The sequence below is a fragment of the Poeciliopsis prolifica genome, unplaced genomic scaffold (genome assembly GCF_027474105.1).
Source record: "Poeciliopsis prolifica strain line A6 unplaced genomic scaffold, Auburn_PproV2 SCAFFOLD006, whole genome shotgun sequence".
NCBI lineage: Eukaryota > Metazoa > Chordata > Actinopteri > Cyprinodontiformes > Poeciliidae > Poeciliopsis > Poeciliopsis prolifica.
Genome location: NW_026562381.1, coordinates 7684102 through 7709635, shown reverse-complemented (window position 1 = coordinate 7709635; position 25534 = coordinate 7684102). Strand labels below are relative to the sequence as shown.

Genomic DNA, 25534 nt, shown 5'->3' with positions numbered 1-25534 from the left:
TGTGCTTATATTTTAGTGTGTTTTTCTTTTTAAAAACAAGATCATAATTAGCTAAGCATTATTTGAGCATGTATGCTATGAGTTTGGAATCACTTACAGGACACATGAAACCTTCAGGGCAAATGGACAACTATAACCCATTCATAAGGCACTCAGAAATATCTTCAATTTCAAACTTTAATCCTCAGACTGTAACTGGAGGGTTCAAATGATGCCTTTATATTTCTAATTTGAGGGAGAAATTCAAGGATAAAATAGTTCGATGACACTATCATTGAAACTGATGTCAGGTTGATAAGCAAAGATCTCACTTTTCCCGCCGATGGTTCAGGACAATCTTACCTTTACTGCTTTAAGTTGATCAGAGTTCCTTAGGTAGAAGTTGTTGTGAACTTCTACCTTCACAACAAACTGAATCCGTTTGAATCAAAGGATTAGTAAAAATAAAGGCACTTTATTCCCACAGTTAACTAATGTTGTGAGCCTGCTTTTCTTCTTGTCAGAAGAATTGCATCATCAACTTTTTGAATTTCTAGAAGAGTTGAGATAAATCTGACAGACTTTCAGAAAATCACAGAAGAGACCCCAGAACTCTGCAACATAGAAAGATCAAAGTTCCAGCCCTCTGTATGCTTCAGAAATGCAAAATGTTACAGGAAAAGATAAAATGCTGTTCAGTTGGCAAAAGGCATCAATCTTTTGGGCTGGACTCTGGTGCAGGGAGAAATTATAGACAGCAAAGGAGGTTAATGCAAAATGATTTATCAAAAAAGTGAATATGCAGTGATGATGACAGATGGGTTCTTAGGACCTTTCTGTCATCATCACAGCTTGTTCCAGCAGGACATGCGTAAGCCCTGCCAAACAATGTGGTTTGGAGGCCACACCGTTTGAAGTTGTTACCTTTTCTGTTTTATGACATCAATCTCTCTATTATGTGCAGTAACCGTGAGTTGAAACGTCTGTGGATTGCTAGTCAAGAGGAAGATATGTGAAAACAACAAGCATAGCTCCGCCATCTTGTTACTACATTCTCCTACCGTATTGTGCAACGCCCACTGTTGACTCATCCTCGGTTCCCCAAAGAGGTGGAAGCTGATAAAGACTTTTAGGTTTGAAGGTACCTGAACCAAACCAGTTCAAGGATTAGAGTTTTCTTGGAGGAAAAGGCCTATGGGAGAAGCAGTAAGTGATCAGTTGGAGGTTTGGACATTATAATAATAATGAGAAAGGTTCAATGATGAAGAATGGCAGAAATTCCAGGAGGAGGCAAGTCAACGCACAGACCTGGGGTTGGCAGGTTTGATCATTGATGGTCCAGTAATGGTTTGTTTCCTCTGCCCTGGTTGGAGCTGATGATAAGGTGAGCATAGCAGTGGAGCAGGGAGCAGCTGTCTGGAGAATGGCAAAGATGGGGAAAGATTAAGGTAGGAGGTCTTCACTCAGATGCTAGGACTCTGCAAGCAGCTTGTTAGAGTCCTGAAATCATACATAAACAGAGGAATACAGTTCTGTCAGTGGAGACAAGAAAGGCTCAAGTCTGGACTGCAGGGATCTTGGAATTGAAAAATTAGAGGCCCAATTACAACTTTGGTGAGCAAAACAACCTGGCAGCTGGTTCAGGGAGTCAACTCCTCTTTAAGCACCTGCTGATGAACCTTAATGAGCTGCAAGCTGCGGCGCTTGCAGCTGCGGTCACGCCCTGGAGAAAAGGATGAGAGAAACAACAGGCTCTACCTACCCAGCTCTGAGGATGAGACGAAAGACAGTTGTGCAAAATCTCAATCCAGGGTATCAACAACTGAACAACAAGGTATTGTCTTATGCTCTATTATTAACACATTCATTATCACATCAAGACAACCTGTAAGCAAATTATAAACAATAACCAAAATGTCTTACAGATTCCACTAGGTGCTTTGCTTTTTGATGTAATTTCTCCAGTAAGATGAGCTTCTTTATCTTCCACTCCTGTGATAAATGTTGAAGTTTTGTCCACTAAGCCTCTCTGGGTTTAGTCAAAGATCCACACCTCACTTCTAAAATAAAAACAGACACAGTACCAAGTAGTTCATAGACACTTAGACATGCGTCTAAGTATCTTCTGAAGTAGTAGCACAGGGGGGATTTGCATGCCAGATATTATTAGATCACATTAGACTGCATCAATCCAGCCTGACACATTCCTGGATCTGCACCCTGTTGTGCAGCACACCCAGATTTAAGAGCCAGATTTTTCTTTTTTAACCAACACAAAGGAGTCTTTGAGTTCAACTAATTGTATCTTTAGTGTAACAAAACCATGGCTTGGGTCATGGATTATTTATCATATGCATGTGGATTTGATTAACTTGTTTATGTAAATAAAGCCAGAAGATGCGGGACCAAACTATGAACATCACTGTGAATTAAAATTGTGGGTTAAATGATCTCTGTTTTGTTTTCCAAAATGTTTCATTTTCACTGATGAGATAAAAAGTCAGACTTGTATGTTTCTTCTCATAACTGAAAAATGACACAAAGCCTTCTGGGTAATAAAACACATTTTCTGGGTAGAAAAGTTAGCGCTGCAAATAATATCCAGAGAATTTTTGTGATGATGAAAAGGATTTAAAAGGATTTGAAACAGATGAAAATCTTTCAGAAAATTATAATCAATCTTTGTCAAATAAGTTTTATTTATGAAGACGGACTCAGATTTCTTCACTTCATCTAACTCTTCACTATAAAACTTTTTCTTGGTTGTGAGTCAAATGAGTCAAAAATAAACATTCATAAATGGTGCATGTGATTTAAATGCAATGGCATTGTGTTGGAAAATAAATGTATATTTGTGAAAATATTTTAGAGTCACACTGTGGGCAGATCATCCACAAAACAAACTCTTGAAAGATTGATGTTAAAAGTAGCAGATCCTGTCCCCACCAGCTTCATCCATTTGGATCCTCAGTTCTACTTGAAGACAAATCTACCAACCACTGCAAACATGAAGTTCTCTTTAAAACTTGAATTCAATCATTTATTTGAAATGTTCTTAATGCAATGTAATATAATTGGAAAATATATTTTGTTAAAGAATGGCATTCATCTATTGTCTCATTTCAATCCTATAAATAATTTTGATCTGAATGGCTTGTCCGCCTTATCTGCTAACTGGAACAGGACATGTTCCTTCCGTGGGTCTGATCACGTCCGTGGATTTCACTACAGACAGTGAAGCATCACGTGTGTGACAGCATCTCGCTCAGCTGGCATCATGAAGCCGCCGCCGCCGACCAGGAGGCGGGGAAGCGGCTGTCCGTGGTGCTGATGGCGGTGATGCGCTCCAGCTCCACGCTGCCGCTACTGCGCATGTTGCATGACAGGTACACGCAAGCCTCCATCTTGGGCATCCCGAGCTGAGGCGAAAGGGCAGCAGCCATATACACTCTGATTCCAAAATTACAACAACCGGGAAATAAACACAAAAATTGGCACATTGCCGAGATGTAACTTTTCTTCCCTGAAAATATCCGCTCAACAATTTGCTTCTCAGAGGTGAGCGGAGAACAGGATGGCAAAGAAAGACAGCGACTGGTCTGCAAGGCTCTGAAAGGGTTTCATCTGTTTAACTGTCAGCTGTTCTGGATTTATCTTTGACAACAGGAAAACCAAAACGGTGAGTGGAGCGGTGCATGTTCAGAGATGAACGGCTAACATGTTTTTGATATGCTCATAGCATGACGTGACATCACAGCATCGCCTTCACATGCATGGGCATCTCCTTCCTGCGACCCCCGTCATGGTGGTCGCTGTTTGCTGTTCAGTCTCCCTCCAGATGCTCGGAGCGTCAGCCTCCTACTTTTCTCCTGTTAGAAACGGGATGGAGGTGATGAGCAGCTACAGGTTGGGGGAGCTCCGGGTTGCTGTTTTTTTTTTTTTTTCAACCTTTGTTGTGAGACAGGCCTTTGGTCAAAAATACTTTTGTGGATTGAAATGTTCAAACCAGGATTTTGTCATTTCAAATGTTAGGAAAGATATGTTGTTGGTTTTAGACGCAAAACATATCACTGGTAAATTATTTTGAACATTTGCAGGTTCATGTTTCAGATATCAAATCAAAATTTCATGAACAATTAAAAAGTAATTTTGTATTTCTCTTCTTTTAAAATGTTGAAAATGTCATATTATGTGCAATAATGTGTAACCAAATGTTGAAAAGTCAAGTTTAAGCTCTCAGACTTGACCATAATATCAACATTTGGCTTTGGCAGAAAAAGGATTAATTGCATTTATGTTTTAAGATTGTGGATATCTGGACCTGAACATGAGTTGGACATGACAGTTGTGCCATTGGGCAAGCAATGTGAGTCACTGTGTGACACAACCTCTGTATGTTTAAAATTGCTCGTAGTACAACAGAGCTGGATAAGCCTCAGTCTGCTGCATGGCCATGGTTGAGTAAACTCTTTTAAATCAAGTCATATTTCTGTCAGGATGTATTCATATGTCCATGTTAAAAATACAGAGGTGCCCTTTTTAGTACTGGGACAGTACATGACATGAATGCTATTTACATGGCCTTCATGTCATGTACATGCAAATTGTTCTTAGGTGTATCATTGTGTTTCTCATAAATATGAGGATGAATGGTTGTTTGACTTGCATCCCGAGTTCCTGTGATTGACGGCTGCAATACTAGCTGCCATATTTCCTCATAAAAGTTACACAATAAAATGACATAAACAGCAGTCAGCTGTTTATGCAGCTGTTTATGCAGCTGACCGCGCAGCATCCTGTGACTATTTTTAAAGTGAATTCAAGTGAAAGCGAGGCTAACAGCTGTCTGTGTTTTGGCAGGCTTTCCAAGAGCGCATACGTTGTTTTGACCTCTGTCATGGGGGAGTGGGCGGAGTTCTGGGGAGCATGACGACATGTGAAAGGTCACAAGCTCCACCCAGAAGAAGACAAAAACTATCTATAATTCAAGTGCTCTACTATCAAAGTATACTAAAGAAATAAAATAATCATAACACTGAAAAAAACTTATGACTAAAAACACAATACTCAATTTAATTAAAAAAAAAAAAAACATTCAATTAAGACGTCCTGATGATGTCATCACATGACTCCCATTCGGAGCTTCATTCTGAACGGGAAAATGTTTGACAATGAAAATTACAAGCTAGCTAGTATGGAAAGGACAGCTGAGGCAGGAACACGCGTGTGCACCCACGATGAACCGCGGCAGTTTGTGCTGAAACCAAAAAGTTAGACATGTCGGGTGTGAAAGTGTGTCCTTGCATGTAGACACGGACTTTACTGTGTCCCAGCTCGTCAAGGCTCATCCTTCACAGACTTCTTAAAAAACGTGTTGTACAAATTTGAACAACACAAAAATCAATATCACCTTAATTATCACATTGACTAACACACACAATGCAATGAAGAGTTTTAAGAGAAGACTCTTCCTCCTATTGAACCTCAGTAATCCCCCTAATGTTGGATCAGCTCTTATTAAAGATTGTGTTGATCTTCAGATCTTACAATAAATGTTTAATTTATTTAATTAATTTTGTGAACCTTTATAAACTTAGCATCGTTACCCTGACTTTCCTTTTGTTTTTTGTTGATCTGTGGAGGTGAATCTTTTTGTCAAGTCAAACATTGACTTGCTGCTCCACCCAACATTTGACTGATGACATACTTGGCCAGAAAGTTTCAGTGTTGTAGTTTATCTGCCTGATAAAATGTTGTTTACTTTATCTGGTCAACAGAAAAAGTTTGCATTTAGAGCAAAGAAACGCAATAGATTTAAGAAATACATTTCTCCAACATAAACTAATAATCCATGTGCAGCCCAGGAGCAGACAGGGACCTAAATAGCCAAGGCATTGAGGAGTAAAGAGTGTGTCTCTGTCTAGACACTAAACTGCCTCAGTTAATATACAGGCTGGCTGGCAGAGTGTGTGTTTGGGATTGGAGGCGAGACTGCTGGCTTTACTGTTTGTCTCCAGTATCGCTATGCAATAAAAGGGCACAACTTTCTAATACATGGTATGAATCATACAGGTATCATTGTTATTCTCTGATTAATGGCTTCTGTAAAGGAAAAATGCACCATGCATGCACAAGAGCATTTCTGCCCTCATAGTTTTTTGTAGTTTTGTTTTTGTCATATTAAGACCCTACCTGTAAATTGCCTATTTAGCATATAGTGAGCTTTATATCACTACAACAACTATAAATCACAGCAAATTTAAAAGAAGTTTAATGCAATATATTTTCTTCTTGCTGCAGTTTGTCTTACTTATGCTAGTCAGATATGAATGTGTGAGATCTGAAAAGATGAAGTCTGTTTCATTTAAATCTCATCGTAAAATTGTAATAACAATAAATTCATTCATTCAAAGAAACAAAAGCAAAGGAAACAAGGAAAATACATCAGGTTTGGACAAGTAACTCCTAACCTGAAATGAAAATAACATTAGAATATTTTGAGTCATATTCCTGACTGAACAATTTTTAATCTGTCTTCTCTGTACTTAAATTGCTTTGTCCTCCACAGGCCACACTCACACCAGAATGGCGATGAAGAAGCTTGCCATCTTCCTCTTAGTCCTCTCTCTTTGTCTAGAGGGAGGCTCTGCGAAAGAAAAAGGAACTAAGAAGGGAAAAAAGAAAGGGAAGCAGGTTTACTGTCCATCGTAAGTACAAGATAAACACAACATCTGTTATCCTGTGCAGGGTAACATCCTTCATAGACAGTATATTACCAGACAGAAACAATGTGTGTGTGAATGTGAGCCTTTATTTATAGTTTTCACCACGTCAAAAAGTGTAAAATTGGTCAACCATGGGGAAATTGCTCATTATCATGCAACTTATGCCGATGATGAGTGCATATAAACTTCTGACATAAAATGTAATTTCTTTTGCACACCAATAATATCTAGATAGTTCATTCTAGTTCAGTATATTCCAATTAAATATAATTATAATTCAGTTCAACAGAACACAATAAATAGTTTTTTATAAAATTATTGATTGAGAAGAAGTAAAAGTTCTAAATCTTTTATCTGTTGTGTTATTAATCAGCGTATTGAAAATGTTAAAACAGTAATTTAAGAGGCAATATTTCAATAATATGTTATTAATCATTTATATAGACTGAACTTTATTCGTTATTCAGCTGCATTTCAAAGAAAGAAACGGACTTTGTTGAACTCTTAAGAAATGAGCATTCAAAATCCAAACTCAAATAAATCTGATTTAGATCTTATTGATAAATTACAGACATGATGAATAGTCTTAGAACATAATCTCTTACTCCTCTAGCATATCCATTTTTCTTTCCATGGAGAAACTGCTCTGTCTGCTCTCTTAAATGGTAACAATTGGATCCACACTGAGGCTTCCTGAAATGAGGAGTAAACTGTTTGATGTGGTTCATGCGCTGGCATGTGCAAGCTGCATGACATATTCCGTGTTTAATGCTGTGGATGCCACTGTGGATCAAGAAAACCACTTGCTTCTAGCTAAGCTCTGGTGCTTGAGGCTGTCAGAAGAGCTGGTTAAAGCAGAAAGAGGAGAAAGGGAGGTTTTGTGGGTGGGAATTGTGTGTTTCACTTTGATCAAGGAAACAGCATAACATACACACAGTAGATCATTCCTGTGAAAGACTTTGAATCATCCTCAGAGCATAAAGTTTACTTCTTGATATGTAAAGTGCCTTTGAGAGGGGTAAATTCTTTGCCACCCATGAAGAGGCTTTTCTCCTGTCTCCCCTGCCAGATCCTGCTCACGGCTCAGTCTTTGTTTTTGTCACTTAGTTCTGTAATATTTAAGATGTAGGAACAGAAAATGTTTGGCTGGATGTCAATGAAATCCCCTGCCTTTCCAGAGTGCTCACATTTAGGAAACTCTTTGTTTTTACTACCTTTGGTTTAGGGTGGTTGAAAAGAAAAGTCTCAGGTTGGTTAGGATAGAAATAGGAAAAAAAATATGGCATTATGAACTTTAAAGTAAGTGAAAATTGATGTTAGGAGTAATATGTATCAAAGTAGTGGGTGGACTGATTTGGTGGCAAGATTACCATTTGAGTGAGTATTTGTTGTAAAAGCCCTGATTATTCCTATTTGTCCCAGATGATCACAAAACACCATCCATCAATCCAAGGCTAAGTCAGGATCTGGGAACAACTCGGAATAACAGCAGATCACATTTTTAAACGTTGCTTCACGCTAACATTTGTTGGGTGGTCCAAATTTTAAAAGCCAATTTAATCCCAAAGTGGTTCCTCTCTCGGCATGTAGTTTAATCAAAAAGTACACAAAGCGGCTAGAAGTGGGTGCGCTGTCCATTTGTGTTGTTCATCTGCCAGGAATTTGACCTGCTAAACTTCCCTCTCCGCCTTCTTTGTTTGCAGACAGCTGTCGTCTGAGGATCTGGCTCGAGTCCCTGCAAACTCAACCAGTAACATCTTGAACAGGTTACTGATCAGCTACGATCCCAGAATAAGACCCAACTTCAAAGGCAAGTCCTGTCACATCTATAACCAGCCTGCTTTGGATTTTATTTACAATTTAACTGAGTTCCTGGTATGCTTAATACAAACATGCACATTCAGTCTGTTTGTATATAGTTCTGTTGGAAGTATCTTACAAATGTAAAGGAACAGAGAAAGAGTTTCTGTTTTGCAAATGTACAAAGTCCAGCACATACCAGAGATGCTCAATTGGATTGTGTTCTGGGGAGTTTAAGAGCAAATTCAGAACTTTAACTTGTGGTTGTGCTCCCTTAAACAGTGCTTGATCACTGTTTCTTTAAAATTGTGATGCATCATACAAAACCACTTTCCTCTGTTGGTGAAAAACCAAACTGGTCTACTGAGAGGTTCTGGGTATTCTGAGATTATTTTGTCAAAAAACAGCAGTGAATTTCCAGGCACATAGTGCCATTTTATAGCACAATCAATTAGTTTCATTTAGTTGTTATAAAAATTGTGTATATATCAAACATGAATTAAAAGAAATTTGATTTTGTAAGTTGAAATTAGGCCTCTGTCTCTTTAAAAATCTCCTACTCTTTTGGATTTTACATAATAAAGAAAGATAGCTCATTTGGGTCAGCATCAGATCAGATCGCTCCAGATACCAATCAGTTAGCCGTGTTGGTTTCTGATGCTGTTTCGAGCTCCCCAATGTTTCAGTCTTGAATCACTGTTGACAGAAGCTGATCAACACAGATCAGGTACACCTCACCGGAGCTGCAGTTTCAGAGATGCTCTCACCTGATTATTTGGCCATTTCCAAATTCACTCAGATCCTTCTGCCTGCCAATTTATTCTACTTCTAAAATCTACTGCCTGATTTTGGCAATAATTTAAGTTATTTTTTTTGTTTTATTCTCTGAACTACCAGATTTTCCTCATAACTTTATTTTTTTGTCTCAAGAATAAGAAGCACAGCAAAACTGCTCCTAGACGAGCGTAGTGATGCAACTATCTACCAACCACCTCTGCTAATAGGTGTCAAACATTTTATTTTTTTCACTTAACCTGTGAGTGGTCATAATGATGTGCTCAATTAGTTTACATTTATCTTGAGAATTGGACACCTACAAGTTACAATTAGAAAATAGAATAAGTATTCTATTTCTAAATAAATGATCTGTGTGGGAATTGGAGCTAAAGTGAACCCTTTAATCCTAATGTGTGCCAGTTTTAGTTTCAGTTCTTACTCAACAGGAAGCAGCTGTCTCCAGTGTTTATATTCTACTGTTCGTTTCACAGAGACGTTTTACTCTGCTTCACCCTCCCAGACATGGCTATAAGAACTAGAGAGGAGTAACTTTTGACTGTTTCGTCTGTCTGGATGATGGTTTTGCCGTTCTTCAGGTGGATTGCAAATAGTTTCCATTCTCTGGCATTTGGCAGAGCTGAATCTGAGGCTGTTTTTGATATGTAGCGAGCAGACGGTCTCCCTCCCTGAGCGCCTCCAACTAGTCCAGCAGCCAGACATCTGCTCTTGATTTTAGAGCTAAAAGCTCCCTGTCCATTAACAGCCATGTCTTAATCTCCCACATTAATATCTAAGCTGCACATTGGGCATTGCTTTGTCAGCGGCTTTAAAATGGCGAGCTGCTTTTACATATTCTCACATATAGAGGAAACACAGTGTGAGGAAACACAAAATGTGCTTCATGGAATATTAATTAGCTCAATTTCTGTAATAAATGCAAGGCAGACACGAGCCCTGTGCCACCTCCGCTTTATGTGTACTCATTTTAGGGAAAAGTTTGTTCTTTGACGCAATCAGTGAACACCTCAAAATAAATTATTTATTCAAAGCTGGGTGAGGAGTCAGCATTTAGGAGAAGTTTTATTAGTTTATGCAAAACGGTAAAGCAGAGCGAGATGCCAGCCCAAACATTCGCAGGTTTAGTGTCACAAACGGATGGGTGGCTCATGCAAATAGATTTTTATTTGTTTTTTTATTGTTTAGTCTTCCACCTTATCACACAGGAAACTACCTAAAACTCTGAAGCAATACTTTTAGGTGTTTGATAAAAAAAAAGAGATTTATTTCTCAGCATTATAACTGCATTAAAAAAAAGTGCATCTCAATAAATTAGAGGATTTTTTTTTTTTAGTCTGACTCAGGAATTCAAATTAAAATCTGAGAGCTATAATTCAAACATTTATTTCTGCCAATTCACTTAAATTCAGGGCCTTAGAAAGCTGTAATATTTCATAGAACCAATAAAACACTGGGGGAACATTGCTGACCTCACAATTGTCCAACAGAACACAACTGATACCTTCCAAAACGAAGCTGAGGTGGTTGCTGAAGAAGCTGGCTGCTCAAAGGGGACTTTATTCAAGGATATTAATGTAAATTGTCTGGAAGCAAAAATGAAGACAGGAAAAGGTGCTCAAGACATGGAAAACCACTATCTAAAGAGGACTGAAAAGCAAAGTCGTTTGAGGAACTTGGACTGCAGCTGGACTCAGTGCTTTAAGAGTTGAGACACATAACTGAGATATGTGAAGTCACTCCTGAACCAGATGGTCCCATTTGGTCCTGGTATCAACATGTTTATTTATTTTTAGAACTGTGAATCCCAGCAAGTAAAACTTTTATTGAACTTTCCTGCTTGAGCCGAATTGCATCAGGTCAGCGTTTGGTCTTTCAGTGTCACTCAGCATGGCCTGTGTTCGTATACAAGCAAGAGTCCCAGGCCACCTGTGAAGAGTGAAAACGTTATTACTATGTACTAAGTGGTTTCACATCTCTATTGACCACGTCGATGATTGGATACTCAGGGTGTTAGTGAGGAAACATCAGGAGAACCTAAAGTGGGCTAAGGAGAAAAAAATAACAATACAACAAAATTCTCCTTTCAAATGAAAATGCATGTATAAAGGAAAAGTGATGACTCAGGGAGCCGTGTCATCTGCTGTGGTTTATCAAATCCAAACTCAGCTCAGCTGGGAACCTGGAAATTTCAGAGCACTTCATGCTTGATTCTGCTGAAAAGCTTGATAAGCGCTGCTGATTTCATTTTGCAGAAGGGGTTGGTACTGGCCCACACAGCCAAGAATAACAATGCCTGCTTTAGTCATCATGGTTTCACTATGATTGGCCAGCAAAGTGGCCTGAGCTAAACTTCACAGAGAATCTGTGAAGTATTTTTGATCGAACCACAGGCTGGTCGCCTCCCTGCTGTGCTGCACCGATGGACTTATTCATGCAAAAGGAGCCCAGCCCACGTGATTAGAGCATCTACATTAAGTTGTTTAATACACACACTGATCTTGTGTAGAATTCAAATTATTATTATGAATACGTTTGTCAACTAGTCTGTAATAAACATGTTTAAATGATTTAGGAGATAAAGTTTTCAAACTAAATCACTAAACTTTTTGATGACATTCACATTTTGTGAGTTGTAGCTGAACGCATGATGCTTCAATCGTACTTCCAACCAGCAGTGATTAAAGATGACACTAAATGTTAAAATATCTTCTGTCTTTCTAAATCCAGGGATTCCTGTGGAGGACAGAGTGAACATTTTCATCAACAGCTTTGGCTCAATTCAGGAAACAACCATGGTGAGAATCCACTCTGCTTCCACTGTAGTCAGATTATAATGATGATCCATACAAGAAGCTTTAACCCTCTCAGGCTCAAATTACTTGCAAAGACTAGCTAAGTAGCATTTAGCTGTTGCAAATATGCAACATCTGCCTGGACAGGGTTAAAACTACTCTAATGTGGGTGTCTTAGAAAGAACGAAGAAATTAGTGATTTCTGACATGTTTTAGAACCATTAAAATAAATCATGATGGAAAAGGCAAGTTTTCAAGCCTCATTAATCTGATGACTTAAATGCAGATAAAGAAGCGCTGTTTGAATGCTAATCACCAGATTAAACTCAAGGACGTTGCAGGGCCAACTTCTGAACAGTCTGGAACATTTCAGAACACTTTCTGGATTCAAGAAGGCCACCTGATTTGTGTGATTTCTCAAAGCTGATGGGAGAGAAGCAGTGCTTAGTTATGAGGTTATTTCAAGCCTTGCAGCTCAGTGACATACAGTATCCACCATTTGGATTAGCTCTGCTATGTATAATTTAGTGTATATTTGAGACGTTCTTCCTTCGTGTTTCTTAAATAATTTTTGAAATTTCACATGCAGTTTTATAATTTAGTATTATGGAGATGGAGTTTTATAGATGATGACAGGGAGAGAAAACACAGGGAGCCGTGTCATCTGCTGTGGTTTATCAAATCAATTCAATTCAGGAAACAACCATGGTGAGAATCCACTCTGCTTCCACTGTAGTCAGATTATAATGATGATCCATACAAGAAGATCATCATCTTCTTGTATGGATCATACAAGAAGCTGTTCTCACAAAAGAACAGTAGTCTTTTGTGAGATGTGATGTGCAGGTTCTTGCATTCCTGCACATTTTGATAGATTGCATGCAAGCATTCCTGATTGTCATTGATGGCTTCCCCGTCTGAAAAGGAGGATGTAAAACAGGAAGAAAGAACAATAAAGTCAGGAATGGGAGGAGACATGTCCGTGCCTCGTGTTTTATCACGAGGCTCAATGTCATAAAAACAGATTTATTGTCAACTTTTCACTAAGAATAAGGTGTGTGAGCCAAAGTGCCCCAATCTACTAAATTTAGAAATAATTCAATGTTTGGTTGCAAATGTGATTAAAAATTACAAATAAACACATAAACTTAATAGAAGAGAGGGACAGGAAACAAGATATTATATCTTCTACCTGGTCATTTTCAAACAATTTGTTCAAATTGAACAAATTATATTGTTATATTATTCTTGTTATGTTATATATTGTTGTTATATTATTCTTTTCTGTTTTTATTTTTACTGCCTGCTTGACATTAAGAAATCCATACTTTTAAATGTGATTTTTGAAAAGAAACAAAAAAAAAAATAAACATATTTTTTCTATATTGATTTAACCATGTCTCCCATTATAAAACATGTGGCTCGCTGAGATAACCTCTGTCTAATTGTTTATTCTGCATAGCAATGATTTAAGACAACCAACATTCAGGTTAGATCACATTTGGTTCCCAGATTTCTCTGTTTATTAAAACAGAGCAACAAGAATAAATAGTTTATCTTTTTTTATTAAAAAAAATGATTGATCACTTGCTTTCTTGAATTGTGGATCTCTCTTCATTGTAGATTTGCTGAATTTGGCAATAGTGACAGAATCAGACTATAATAAGGAGTCTGAGCAAAGAGGAATAATATAACAGGAAATGTGAAAATATTTTCACAAAGCCATGAAAATCAAAGCAACATAGGAAAGTATCTACCCAAAGCAAGATGAGTGGAAGACGAAAAAAGAAAAGGACAGGTGTTGGAAATAGAAACATGAGCCAAGAAAATGGCAATGAAGGAAAATGAGACTGAAGTCCCAAAGGTCTTCTCTCTCTTCGATGGGTTTCCCAAGACGCTGAAAGTTAAGAAGGTTTGAAACGATTCATGGAGGAGAAAGAAACAACAGCTGGTCACCTCTGCCCCCTCAATTTATCACTCTGTGGGGTGTTTGATCTCTAAAAGCCATTCCTCATCATTTACACCTTCCTCAGGCTAACACGCAGCACACGTCTGCCGTATTTAACACACCAATTTTCACTTGAAGATTGCGTAGACCTCTGTAGAAAATGATGTTGTTGAGACAGAATAAATTGCAGCTATGTTTTTACAGCCTCCCAGCTTGAGTTTTCCTTGCTGATTACAACACACAGCCGTGTTAAATCTCCCTGGAATCGAATGTCGCATTGGCAGCTTGATACCGAGCCAGAAGGAAGATATATTTCCTTGTCTGGTTTTCAGGAAGGATAAGGTGTGGGAATTGGCTTGCATCTCAGACAGGAAAAAAAATCCAACAGAGGCTGTTTGTGGAACTGGACAGACACCGGAGACTGAAATTAGGGTGGTGCACAAATGACAGCCTGCTTTCTAAATGTGGAGCAAATGGACCTCAGGCTTTCATTATAATGTTGAAGCTTAATGGATAGTCAGGCTGCATTTATTAAACTGCAGTATGAAACAAACAAACAAAAATATATATATATATATATATATATATACTTTTTTGGATATTTGCTAATAAACAAATATTAGCAAATTGGCAGCTATATTGTGACAGAATAAGACAGATTATCTGTGAAAAGATAGTGCTGCCTATCATCCTTGTGTGTGGACTGCTAAATGTACTAATGACAGAGAAACAACTTATTAATGACAGCAGAAAACTGTTCAACTGTTGTCAATAGTGGCCATTTTAACTAGCCTTTGCATTTATGATGAGCTTCGCGATCAGAAAGAAGATGTAGTTTAGCAGAAAGCATGTACACAAGCTTGATTGACAACCAATCCCGCCACCGATTGGTTATTTCTAGTTAGCACTGGGAGACGACATAGTGAAAGTTTCTTCAAATATGTGAAAATGTTTCATAAAAGTGTTTTATTAAAGTTGACTGCATCAACAAGTGATAATGAAATAATATAAACAAAGGTGATATATGTTTATATTTTAAATATATATATATATATTTTTGCCAATATGTTGGAAGTTCTATCAAATGTTCACATTTCATCCATCTTCACCTTCAAACAGCCTAATTTAGCACAAGACCAGCAGGAATGTGGAGATTTCATCATTAAGCTCCTTAACGGCGTCAGCAGTGTTGGCGTCCTGATAACATCTGACCTTTGGGCTTTGCAGCTTTTTACGTGTTATTATGTTTGACCTTCAGTCGCAAAGACTTGCTTTGCATCTTGGATTGTTTTAGTTCTGCGTCAGAGAAAATAGCAGTTACACAATCAGAAGAAGGCATGTTTTTAAAAACAAGTAAAACAAATAATTAAAATGGTTTTATTTCAAGATTAACAAACCTATGTTAATTGTCACAGTTGAAAAATTGTTCAACACGTTCTTGTTCAAAGCTCCAGAGCAAATTATTCCAGTTTTCTGATGTGGAAAAGTGACTCATTAGCTGAGTTATGTGTCTGAAAATAACCAGCCGGTCTCCAGAAGAGTTTACTGGAAATGCAGCCATGTTTGAACTTGTCTGTTGTCAAACCTGACAGGATTACAGGGTGAACATCTTCCTGCGGCAGCGCTGGAATGACCCCAGGCTCAAGTTACCGCAGGACTTCAAGTCAGACTCGCTCACTGTTGATCCCAAGATGTTCAAATGTCTCTGGAAGCCTGACCTGTTCTTTGCTAATGAGAAGAGTGCAAACTTTCACGATGTGACCCAAGAGAACATCCTCCTCTTCATCTTCCGTAATGGAGATGTCCTCATTAGTATGAGGTACTTTTACTTACTGATTTACTTGTCTATTTGTTTGTTACATTTCCTTTTTAAAATATTTTTCAAAAAATACATTGTAAACCAATGTCTTTTATTTTTCTGTTATAACTGAGTCTGGAGAACACAGAAACCAAAAAACTGTTGTAAAGTGTGGCGTTTGTTTGGTGTTTAAAAGGTTTTCACTGATGTAATCCAGTGAAAGCCTTTTAAACGCCAAAGTTTACACCAGTGTTATACAACCAAGGTTTGCATGTAGATATACAGAGAGGCAGACAAAGCTCATCAAACTAAAATATGCTGCTTTTCATCTCCTTCCAGGTTGTCCATCACCCTTTCTTGCCCATTGGATCTAACCTTGTTTCCAATGGATACACAGAGGTGTAAAATGCAACTTGAAAGCTGTACGTTTAGAAAAATACCTCACAATGTTACTTCTAATAGCCTGCAGGCACTTAGATCACTCAAATAGATATTATACTGATAGAATATTGTTAGTTCTTATAGTTAGACTTTCATTTTATTTTTTAACATGCATATTTATGTTTTGATATAAGTGTATTTTTCTTTAATTTGATTTTTTAGTTGGGTACACAACAGATGACCTGCAGTTCATGTGGCAGACAGGAGACCCTGTCCAAATGGATGCTATCGCTCTTCCACAGTTTGACATCAGACAAGAAGACATTGATTATGGAAACTGCACCAAATTCTATGAAGGAACAGGTGATGGATTTATATTAACAAAGTGTTTTTCATATACAAAGAAAGAGAGAAAGCAGATGCAGTCTGGAAACATATTCATCTGAGCTCTGGAAGTTACAAATGTCAGATTTGTCTGATTTAATAGAATTAAATTCAATAAAAAATGAAACTGGAAGGTGCTGCTACAAAGCTTTTATTACATATTTCATTATTTTTTTGCATGTCTTAGCCTGAGAGAAAACTTTATTTTTCAGGTGAGCATCATATATCTCACATTAATGGTAGAACAAAACTGGAAATGATTATCATGTTCTCAGTATTTTATGTCTCAAAATCTGGAGTTTTTATAGTTTGTAGCCTTAAAGAGTCTCTGAACAAAGAAAACCCTTTATAGCTTAAAATATGTGGAAGCAAAGTCACAATCTAAAGCTAATTTTTGCTACTTGTGTTTTAATATTTTTGTTTAATCAATAAATCAACAAGTTGTGGCTTTGGCTTTGCTGCTAGAAGCATTGCTTTTCTTCTGAATATTGAAAGTGTAGGGTGAGAAAACAACTCAGTTTCAATGAATGAATCCTTGTTTTCTTTAAAGTGATGAACCAGTTTATCAACCATTGCATGTAAAGCTGCATTTTCTTACTGATCTACTGACAAGCCCTGCTCCTGCTGAGTCAGGTTTTTACCTGCTTACCATGGCTACCTATAAAGATTGTCTCTGCGTTCAGCTGGTTTGAGTCTGTGCATGACACTGTCAGGCTTCATCTAAAAGATGGAGAGAATCCTGCATTTTTAAAACTTTACTTCAGCTCAACCATTCTGGACCAACCAGATGAAATCCTTGTGATGTTTGAGTTTTCTTCTTCCTCATGTAGGGTATTACACTTGTGTAGAGGTTATCTTCACCCTACGGAGACAAGTTGGCTTCTACATGATGGGTGTTTATGCCCCCACGCTGCTCATAGTGGTCCTTTCCTGGCTGTCTTTCTGGATCAACCCTGATGCGAGTGCTGCAAGGGTTCCTTTGGGTAAGAGCCATTTGACCAACTATAACAAATTCCACTTCTATTTGCAAGGACATAAACACTGTAAGCACCCTTCCTGCTCTTTTAGCGAGTGTTACTGCAGTCAGAAGGCATTCACAGGTCCACATAGGAGGTATTATGTTTTTAGGCACTTATTTTTGTCAGTGGTGATGATTATTGCTTACAGCTGAGAAAAACTCACATTTTAGTTTGTCAAAATACTAGAATTTTACATAAAACCAATGGAAATGTATTTTAGAGAAGAATTGTAGTATTGTAGCTTAAGCAATCATGGGAAGATGAATAAATCACCTTGTAAAAAGAGTAAAGTTTGTCCTGATTTTAAAGAATCTGGACTTCCTTTGCATTATCTATTCTCATCAAACCTAAACTCAGTATGAAATTAATTTAACTTGTTGAATTTTATTACTAATACAAATCAACTTTTTGATGAGATTTATTCTGAATGGGTTTACTGTTCAAAGGTTCATTAAAGAGGAATGTTATGAAGAGAAACAGACACATAAACAGAAAGCACTCTAAAGGTTTCAGGGATTACTCACACTGTAACCTCCAATCCCTCCCATCATGACATCATCAGTCACTTTGACACCGTGAAGGACTTTGTGTGTGAAGCATGGCTCCCTGTCCTGTGTTTGTGGTGAATAATAAATCACTAAATGTGGCTGTAATTGACAGCTGGGGCCCACTCACTGATGCATTTATCTAGAGTAGTCTTAAAAACAAATGATTTCACCTCTGAAGAGCAATGACAATCATTATTTATTTATTTGTCAGGATGGATTTCAATAAATTCATTATTTTTTCTTTGGCTTTTGACACAGCTTGAGGTGTTGGCTTTAACGTTTTGTTGGTTTTATGTCTGCTTTATTTGTTTTAGTGTACAACAGTGTTGTTTTAAAGCGCTTCTCAAATTAAATTGTATTGTATTATAAACGACAGAGAGGATTTTCTATGCTTTTTACTAAATTAAATTAAGAAATATTTTAATACCAAATCAAAAAAGAAAGAGTAGTGACCAGGATGATGGAGAATATACAAAGGTAAAAGTAATTAGATTTCAATTTAATTGTTTGGGATTTTGTTGGTCATTTGCCTGTTTTTAAAATGAAATCAATAATTTTTGAGTTTTGATTGATCAGCTCTTCAAACTGTTTGTATAAATCAGAAACACCCTGGCGCCAAAAGTCTTGTCTCCTGCTAAAAGACAGTGCAGGCATAGGGGATATCAATGTCTGCTGAGCAGATGGATATTAGCTCTAAGTGCAGAAGACGATAGATTTCTACATGTATCAATAATCTCATTCAGACAGTGACATGCAATAACTAAATGACGCCTTTGGATCAGTTCATCAGGCAGAACTTGGATCAAATAGATAACTTGGCTTTGCTAGTGTGATAAATTCTCTAAATTTGTCATAATTTTTTTTCTTATCCTGAAAAGATCTTGAGGGAAGCCAAGTGTGTGGGCCTCCTCTACGTGATTCGACTAATAAGACCAAAACACATACTGAAAGCAACTTTTACACAGAGAAAATCTTTACATACACATTCTGTTCTTGAATTTAAGAAGAAAATCAATTGGTGACCTTTTTCAGATTTTCATCGAAACCATCTGCTGAAGTCTTCTTAGAAAGGTGTGGAATATTTTGTGCACATAGGAGAGCAAATGAGTTTCATTTTGCTCTTGCATTACACTGTCCTATTTAACCATTTTCCAGCAAACATTTTACTGCATTTATTGATACTTTACACCAGTAAGGAGAGCACCCATCAGACAGATTCCTCCTTTTGTTTTTGATAGAGAAAATGCTGCTGAGAGAAAGGATCTGTTAGAACAAGAATGGTGGAGATGCTCTAACTGCTGGAATCAACATGGAGTGATATGTAATCATGTAGGCACAGATCAAAGATAAAAAAGATAAATCTTAAAATACTGAGGGGAACAAGACTGAAAAACAGCTGTGATTACTCCAGAGCAAACGATCCTGATTATTTTTGCTTTATAAACAGTGTAAGTAAACAGAGGCTCATCAAAAATGTGTATTTAACAAGAGTTTTCAGTTCAGGTTTGAATTCTCTCTGCAGTTTGGGTTTCAAATCCCCCCAAAATGACAACAGTAGAAATATAATCACTGCAGCTATGAAAAAAAACAAAAAACAAAACATGCTTGCATTTTCACAGATTAAATGTAACTAACAGGATTTTTAATGTTTAATTTGATATTTATGTCAATGTTATTTTTTTTATCAAGTCGAAAAAGATGAAAAGCAAGAAATTAAAACGTCATAAACTTCATTTAAGTACAAAAGAGAAATACATTTTGAAAGATGAACGTTTAAAATAATTTAGGAATTTAAAGATGAACAATTATAAGAAAATAATTTATTTATTTGTTTTTTTGAGACACAGAAAGTGTTTCCAGGAATTTTCTGCTTGTAAAGAAAGCAGCCCTGAGGAGTTTGAGATATGCTTCCTCACACATGGTCCTATCTTTCCAAAATACATCCACTATAGCCTGGCGTTAGCTATAAAAACACATATTTACTCCTCTTCCACACCATAGCCCACATATAATAAGTCCGTATCACCCTCATATGTCAGTATCAGCCTCATATATTATTGCCTATAACCCTTGTGTGTGTGCACAGGATAAGACAATCCATTGTTATCCCACCTCATTCATCCACTGCCTCCTTTATGCTCCATCTTCATTCCAGCTGTTTATCACCACTTTCATTCCATCATCACTTCAATCCTTCCTGGAGGCCCGCTCTGACTTCTCTGTGAATAAGATGGCTCCAGGTCAGTCAGCGCCCTGGTGTGTTTGTGGGTTTGCATTCCTGCTCATTTTTGTATCAAATTATATTCACAAAGAGGAAAGACTTACTGGATACTGTATAAATATGTATAACAGTCTGTACTGCAGCAAGATAAGAACACACTGTAAAAATGTCAAAAAATCCAAACGTTTGGTGAAGTTTTGGGCCATTATTCATAATTTTATACCCACTAAGGCAGCATGTTTTTCATGTATGATGGTATGACAAAAAATATCTGTCATTAGATCCTAATAATATGTTAAAATTAACGATTGTCATGGAGATTTGGTGACATCACGGTGCCTCTTGTTGCTGCAGTTCTCCAACAGTGAAACCAGCCATAATTTTGTTAAACACTGTTATCTTTTCCTACATTGAATTAATTTAAATAAGTTAAACATTGGATTTCTTTGCATTTTTGTGTGTGGAATTATGTTGGGTCAATTAACAATGAATTTGTATTGAGACATTTTTTTCAGCATCTTTTCTGGGGGTGTCCACATCTCTCTATCAGACCTTTGTTGCAAGCTTCTCTTTTTTTGAATAATCTTAATTAAGTCTGATAGCAGCATCTATTGTATTGTATGTATTAAAAGTTATTGTAAAGGCAGTAAAAAGTGAGATGTTAAGAAGAGAAGTCTGCAGCGCCTTTCATTGACGTTGGAATAACCTCTTAACGTTGGTCGTAATTGCTGTTTCCACTTCGGCCCAGAAGATTTGCTGCTATTTAGGGGAGATCACTAACCTGTAATGATGTAAGCTTTGAGAGATGAAAACTCTTTGGAATTACGTACTCATTAGAGGCTGTCTGTGCTTTTAACAAAAAGAAAAATAAATGGGCTTTGAATGCTGATTTCAGTGACGTTCTCAGAAACCTTTTGTACCCGTTTAATTACAGCTTTTTGTGCTGACAGGAAGGATGCTTTTAATTTTCCTTCACTGATAACTGACTACAAATGGTTGCTGAGTGGAAACAAACATCATGTTTCTATAATTCTAGATGTCCTATTTTATGTTATAACAATGGGAGCATTGTTTTTAAATACTTTGCATCTGAAGAGCCAGTCGTTCCTGTAATCTTTGAAAGATGTCTTGAGTAATTGTTATCTAGATTTTTGGAAGTGTTTCTATAGATTTTTTATTTTTTTTATATTATCTGTCAAATGGTTGTATCACAGCTTATTATAAAGCTTGTGCAAAAACATAAAATAAAAGGGCAAGTCAAGGACAGAAGGAGTATGAGACATAAAAGACGATCAGTTATGAACAGTTATCTGACTGTAATGTCTTTTAGAAACACAGAAAGTACAGCAAATTTATGACAAAGTACCTGAGAAATGCATTATCCATCATCTGATTCACTCATCATGTGGTTTTGTGAAAAACTACTTTATCCCTTACAGATTTCCTCTGGTTTTTGCTTTTTTATAGTGAGAAATTTAAAAATGTCCATATCAGATGATAACTGCAGTTGGCATTAAATGAAAAGCTACTATCTACTATCTAAGTGGCAGGTGAAGCCACCTTTAGTATTTGGAATATTGACATCTTTTACGTCATTGCAGAGGAATGTTGACTCTGATCTTTGCAGAATTGTTTTAAATCAGCCACACTGGAATGTTTTTAACCCACAATGCTCTACGTGATGCAGGAGCCTCTTAGATGTAAGTCTGCAGTTTGACCGAATCACTAAATCTGTTTCTTTTGCAATCCAAAGATGGACATGCTTGTATGCTTTAGATCAGGAGTGTCAAACTCCAGTCCTCGAGGGCCGGTGTCCTGCAACTTTTAGATGTGCCTCTGCTGCACCAGAGCTGAATACAATAATTAGGTCATTAGCAAGGCTCTGGAGAACTGATCTACACAAGCAGGAGGTAATTAAGCCATTTCATTCCAGTGTTTTTTACCTCAGACACATCTAAAAACTGCAGGACATCGGCCCTTGAGGACTGGACTTTGTCACCCTTGCTTTAGATTATTGTATTTGAAGTGCTCTGATTGTAAAAACCTTTTTATGCCGGTCATCAGTGGGGTGAAAGTCATAGCATCCTGCTGCGTCACGGCAGCGTCTGTGTCCTCTGTCACATCGCTGTTGAAACAACAATTTTCCTTTTTCAGTGTATGAGTTGTGCTGGCAGAATTTTACAACATATTGCCAGTCATTGTTTGTCCACATTGATATGAATAAATATTTGTTCATATTGTTGCTATCCACCACATCATAATAATGAAACTGTTACCTTCCTTCTAAAGAGAGTTATACTTCATTTTCATGCATATTTCTGACTGACAAGGTCATCTGTGCTCCTCGGTATGCAGGGATCCTCTCGGTGCTCTCCCTGTCTTCTGAATGCACCTCGTTAGCTTCAGAGCTGCCCAAAGTGTCCTACGTCAAGGCTATCGACATCTGGCTCATTGCATGCCTGCTGTTTGGCTTCGCCTCGCTGGTGGAGTACGCTGTGGTTCAAGTGATGCTCAACAGTCCAAAGCACATTGAGGCGGAGAAGGCCAAGATAGCTTCTAAGGAGAAGGCTGCAGGGAAGAGTCCTGGTGTGAGAAACAACACCATCAACGGGACCGGAGGGACGCCTCTGCACGTCAGCACCTTACACGTTAGTAACCGGCTTAAGAGAGTGTGTTAGGAAAGCATTAAGATATAACCACAAACAATTGTCATTTTTAAACTCTACAATTAAGTTTTTTTTAATTATTAATCTCACAATTCTGGTTCAATTTGAAAGTCTGAAGTTGCATTTCTTTGAGTTGTGAGATCTTGAAGAGATTGAAAATTACATTATGTAAATTTTTGCAGAAATCAGTCTTCCAAATTAATTATGCAAACTACAAAACCTGAAATACCCTAACCTCTGCTAGAGCTCTTCCATTTTCATATAAAATTTCATGCAGACGCCCACACTGCACACAGCATACAGTCAAATGAAGCCCAGACTGCAGATCCGACACCTTCAAGCTGTTTTGTTGTAAAGATCAAATCTAAATGCAAATCAGGAAAATATATTCATTAAAATGTTTTTGTCCCAATGCAAATAACTGTGGGGTCAGAGTTCAGCTTGAACATTTGTAGCAGTTTCCTTAGAAATCCACAACATTTATATACAAAATAAATTTATATTGGTGTCTGAGTCGCAGCGTTACTCCTTTGAGGTTTAAGTCTGTTTTCACATGAAAAGAAAATTAAAATAACAAAGCTTTAATTATTTTAATGACTTCAGTTTGATTAGATCCTGTCCACCCTGCAGGCTGTCAGCAAAGCAAAAAGGATTTCTTTCAGGTGACCTCAACTTAAAAAAACAGCGGGTAAAATAGCCGGGGTTAAAAGACCCCTCTGATTAGGTAACGTTATGGAGAACAAAGAAACTCTCTTTGTTGACTCCAAACATTCGTGTTCTCTTAAAATAGCAGCAGGTGATTTATCAGTGGGAGATTTGTCCAAGTTTCCTGATCAAGCGGCTCATTTACTGCACTCTCAAAGTGTTTGCAGTCGAGTCAAAACATTTTTAAAAGCCTCAGATAAATGATTCCTTCAGTTTCTGGAACAATGCTGTATAGATGTTGGATAATAGCTGGAGTAGAAACACAGACCATTGTGTAGTTGGCAAGTGCAAGCCCAACATTTAGTTATACCAATTGATTCACGTATGTATTAGAACAAAATGCATAATTGTACCTATTGCAAGCAGACTTTTCAGCATCACATGCTAAGGTAACCAAATAAATCAAGAGCTTGTTTAGGACTCAATGCATGAAGTCACTAACCACTGACTTGTTTTTTGCCATTGAAGTCACAAAAACCTTCTGCCTCCTATCTCCTGCCATTTCTTGTATCTTTTGTTCTTATAGTAATGTGATGTGGAAATGGTTAAAACAGCTTTCTCCATCAATTTACTGGTGATGGAACGTCAGAGTTTGGCTTGTAATTCTGCAATAGTGAGTTGTCCAGATGGTTCTTTTTCACCAGTTGTTTGTTCCAGAGAAAAAATGAAAAAGTGCAACATCTCTGTATCATACAGAACAAGATGTTTTTCTTTTTTCTCTTGCTGCCTCTCAGGTGGGTGAGACCCGCTGTAAAAAGGTGTGCACATCCAAATCAGACCTGCGGACCAACGACTTCAGCATCGTGGGATCTCTCCCACGGGACTTTGAGCTGTCAAACTTTGACTGCTACGGGAAACCGATTGACACCGGCTCTGCTCTCGGTAAATCCCAGGCAAAGAACAAGAAACCGCCTCCTCCAAAACCAGTCATCCCCTCCGCTGCCAAAAGAGTTGACCTGTATTCCAGAGCACTGTTCCCTTTTTCTTTCCTCTTCTTCAATGTGATTTACTGGTCCATATACTTGTGATTATCTGGAATTATTATCTCAATGCTAGAGTTTCTTGAGTTCTTTATTTGCCTGGCTTATATAAAAAAAGGCTTGCATTTCCAATTGAGAAGTGAGAAATGGGAACCTTGCCCCCACAGAACTGGTGCTGTGAAGGAAGTAAAAATAAAATTTGAATGCAATTTCTACATAAGATATAATTTATTTATTTATTTTAGAATAAAGATAAAGAGTATTATAATTAAACACTTTATGCATTGAGTTATACTCAAAGGATTTGCTGAAATAAAATAGTCTTGGTGAAACAGAGAATTTTTAAGAGGGGAACTGAAAATTCAAAGATGATTTGATAATCACTGTTTTATTTCAGTTTTATTTCGTTTGCTTTGTTTGTGTAAAGTTTATTGGTCAAAGCATTTTATTTTAGCTCCTTTGCAAAGTGTTACATTGTAATTACCTCGCATGTTATAAATATTGCATGTATATGAAAAGAAAATCTAAAAAGTTATATCAGATATTTATGAAACGTTAATATTCCAATGATTTACTTTTGAGAAAATTTGTGGATATGTGAAGCACTCTTTCCTGCCAGATGGTCATGTGACACTGCCACTCCTACAACTAATACAACACTTGACTCATCCAACCTGTAGCCTGTGTAAACGGGTCACTTCTGAGCTGTGACCATATATTTGTGAAATTTTCAAGCAAAGAAAATAAATGATCAAATGACTTTCCACCATTTGATGTTATTAAAAATAATGAC

The 25534-nt window shown here is 37.4% G+C and overlaps 1 protein-coding gene across 2 annotated transcripts; it reads left to right on the top strand.

Moving 5' to 3' along the window:
- Positions 1–3306: 3306 nt before the first annotated feature.
- Positions 3307–25534, top strand: LOC129360718 (glycine receptor subunit beta). 2 transcript variants are annotated; one of them, XM_055031097.1, is made up of 10 exons: positions 3307–3658; positions 6548–6686; positions 8408–8514; positions 12027–12094; positions 15632–15858; positions 16177–16259; positions 16441–16581; positions 17433–17585; positions 22746–23038; positions 24496–25534. In XM_055031097.1, the coding sequence occupies exons 2-10, from the start codon at positions 6565–6567 to the stop codon at positions 24787–24789; spliced, it is 1488 nt and encodes a 495-aa protein (XP_054887072.1). In that variant the 5' UTR covers positions 3307–3658; positions 6548–6564; the 3' UTR covers positions 24790–25534. The 2 variants fall into 2 exon arrangements, with proteins under 2 accessions (XP_054887072.1, XP_054887073.1); XM_055031098.1 differs by lacking the exons at positions 3307–3658; positions 6548–6686; positions 8408–8514; positions 12027–12094 and adding an exon at positions 12785–12799.

What these genes read in the sequence shown, in the direction of transcription:
- LOC129360718 (XM_055031097.1), top strand. Translation starts at nt 6,565, where the DNA reads ATGGCGATGAAGAAGCTTGCCATCTTCCTCTTAGTCCTCTCTCTTTGT. An exon ending in AAGCAGGTTTACTGTCCATC is followed by an intron (nt 6,687 to 8,407) that starts GTAAGTACAAGA and finishes CTTTGTTTGCAG; the next exon opens with ACAGCTGTCGTCTGAGGATC. An exon ending in TGCACGTCAGCACCTTACAC is followed by an intron (nt 23,039 to 24,495) that starts GTTAGTAACCGG and finishes GCTGCCTCTCAG; the next exon opens with GTGGGTGAGACCCGCTGTAA.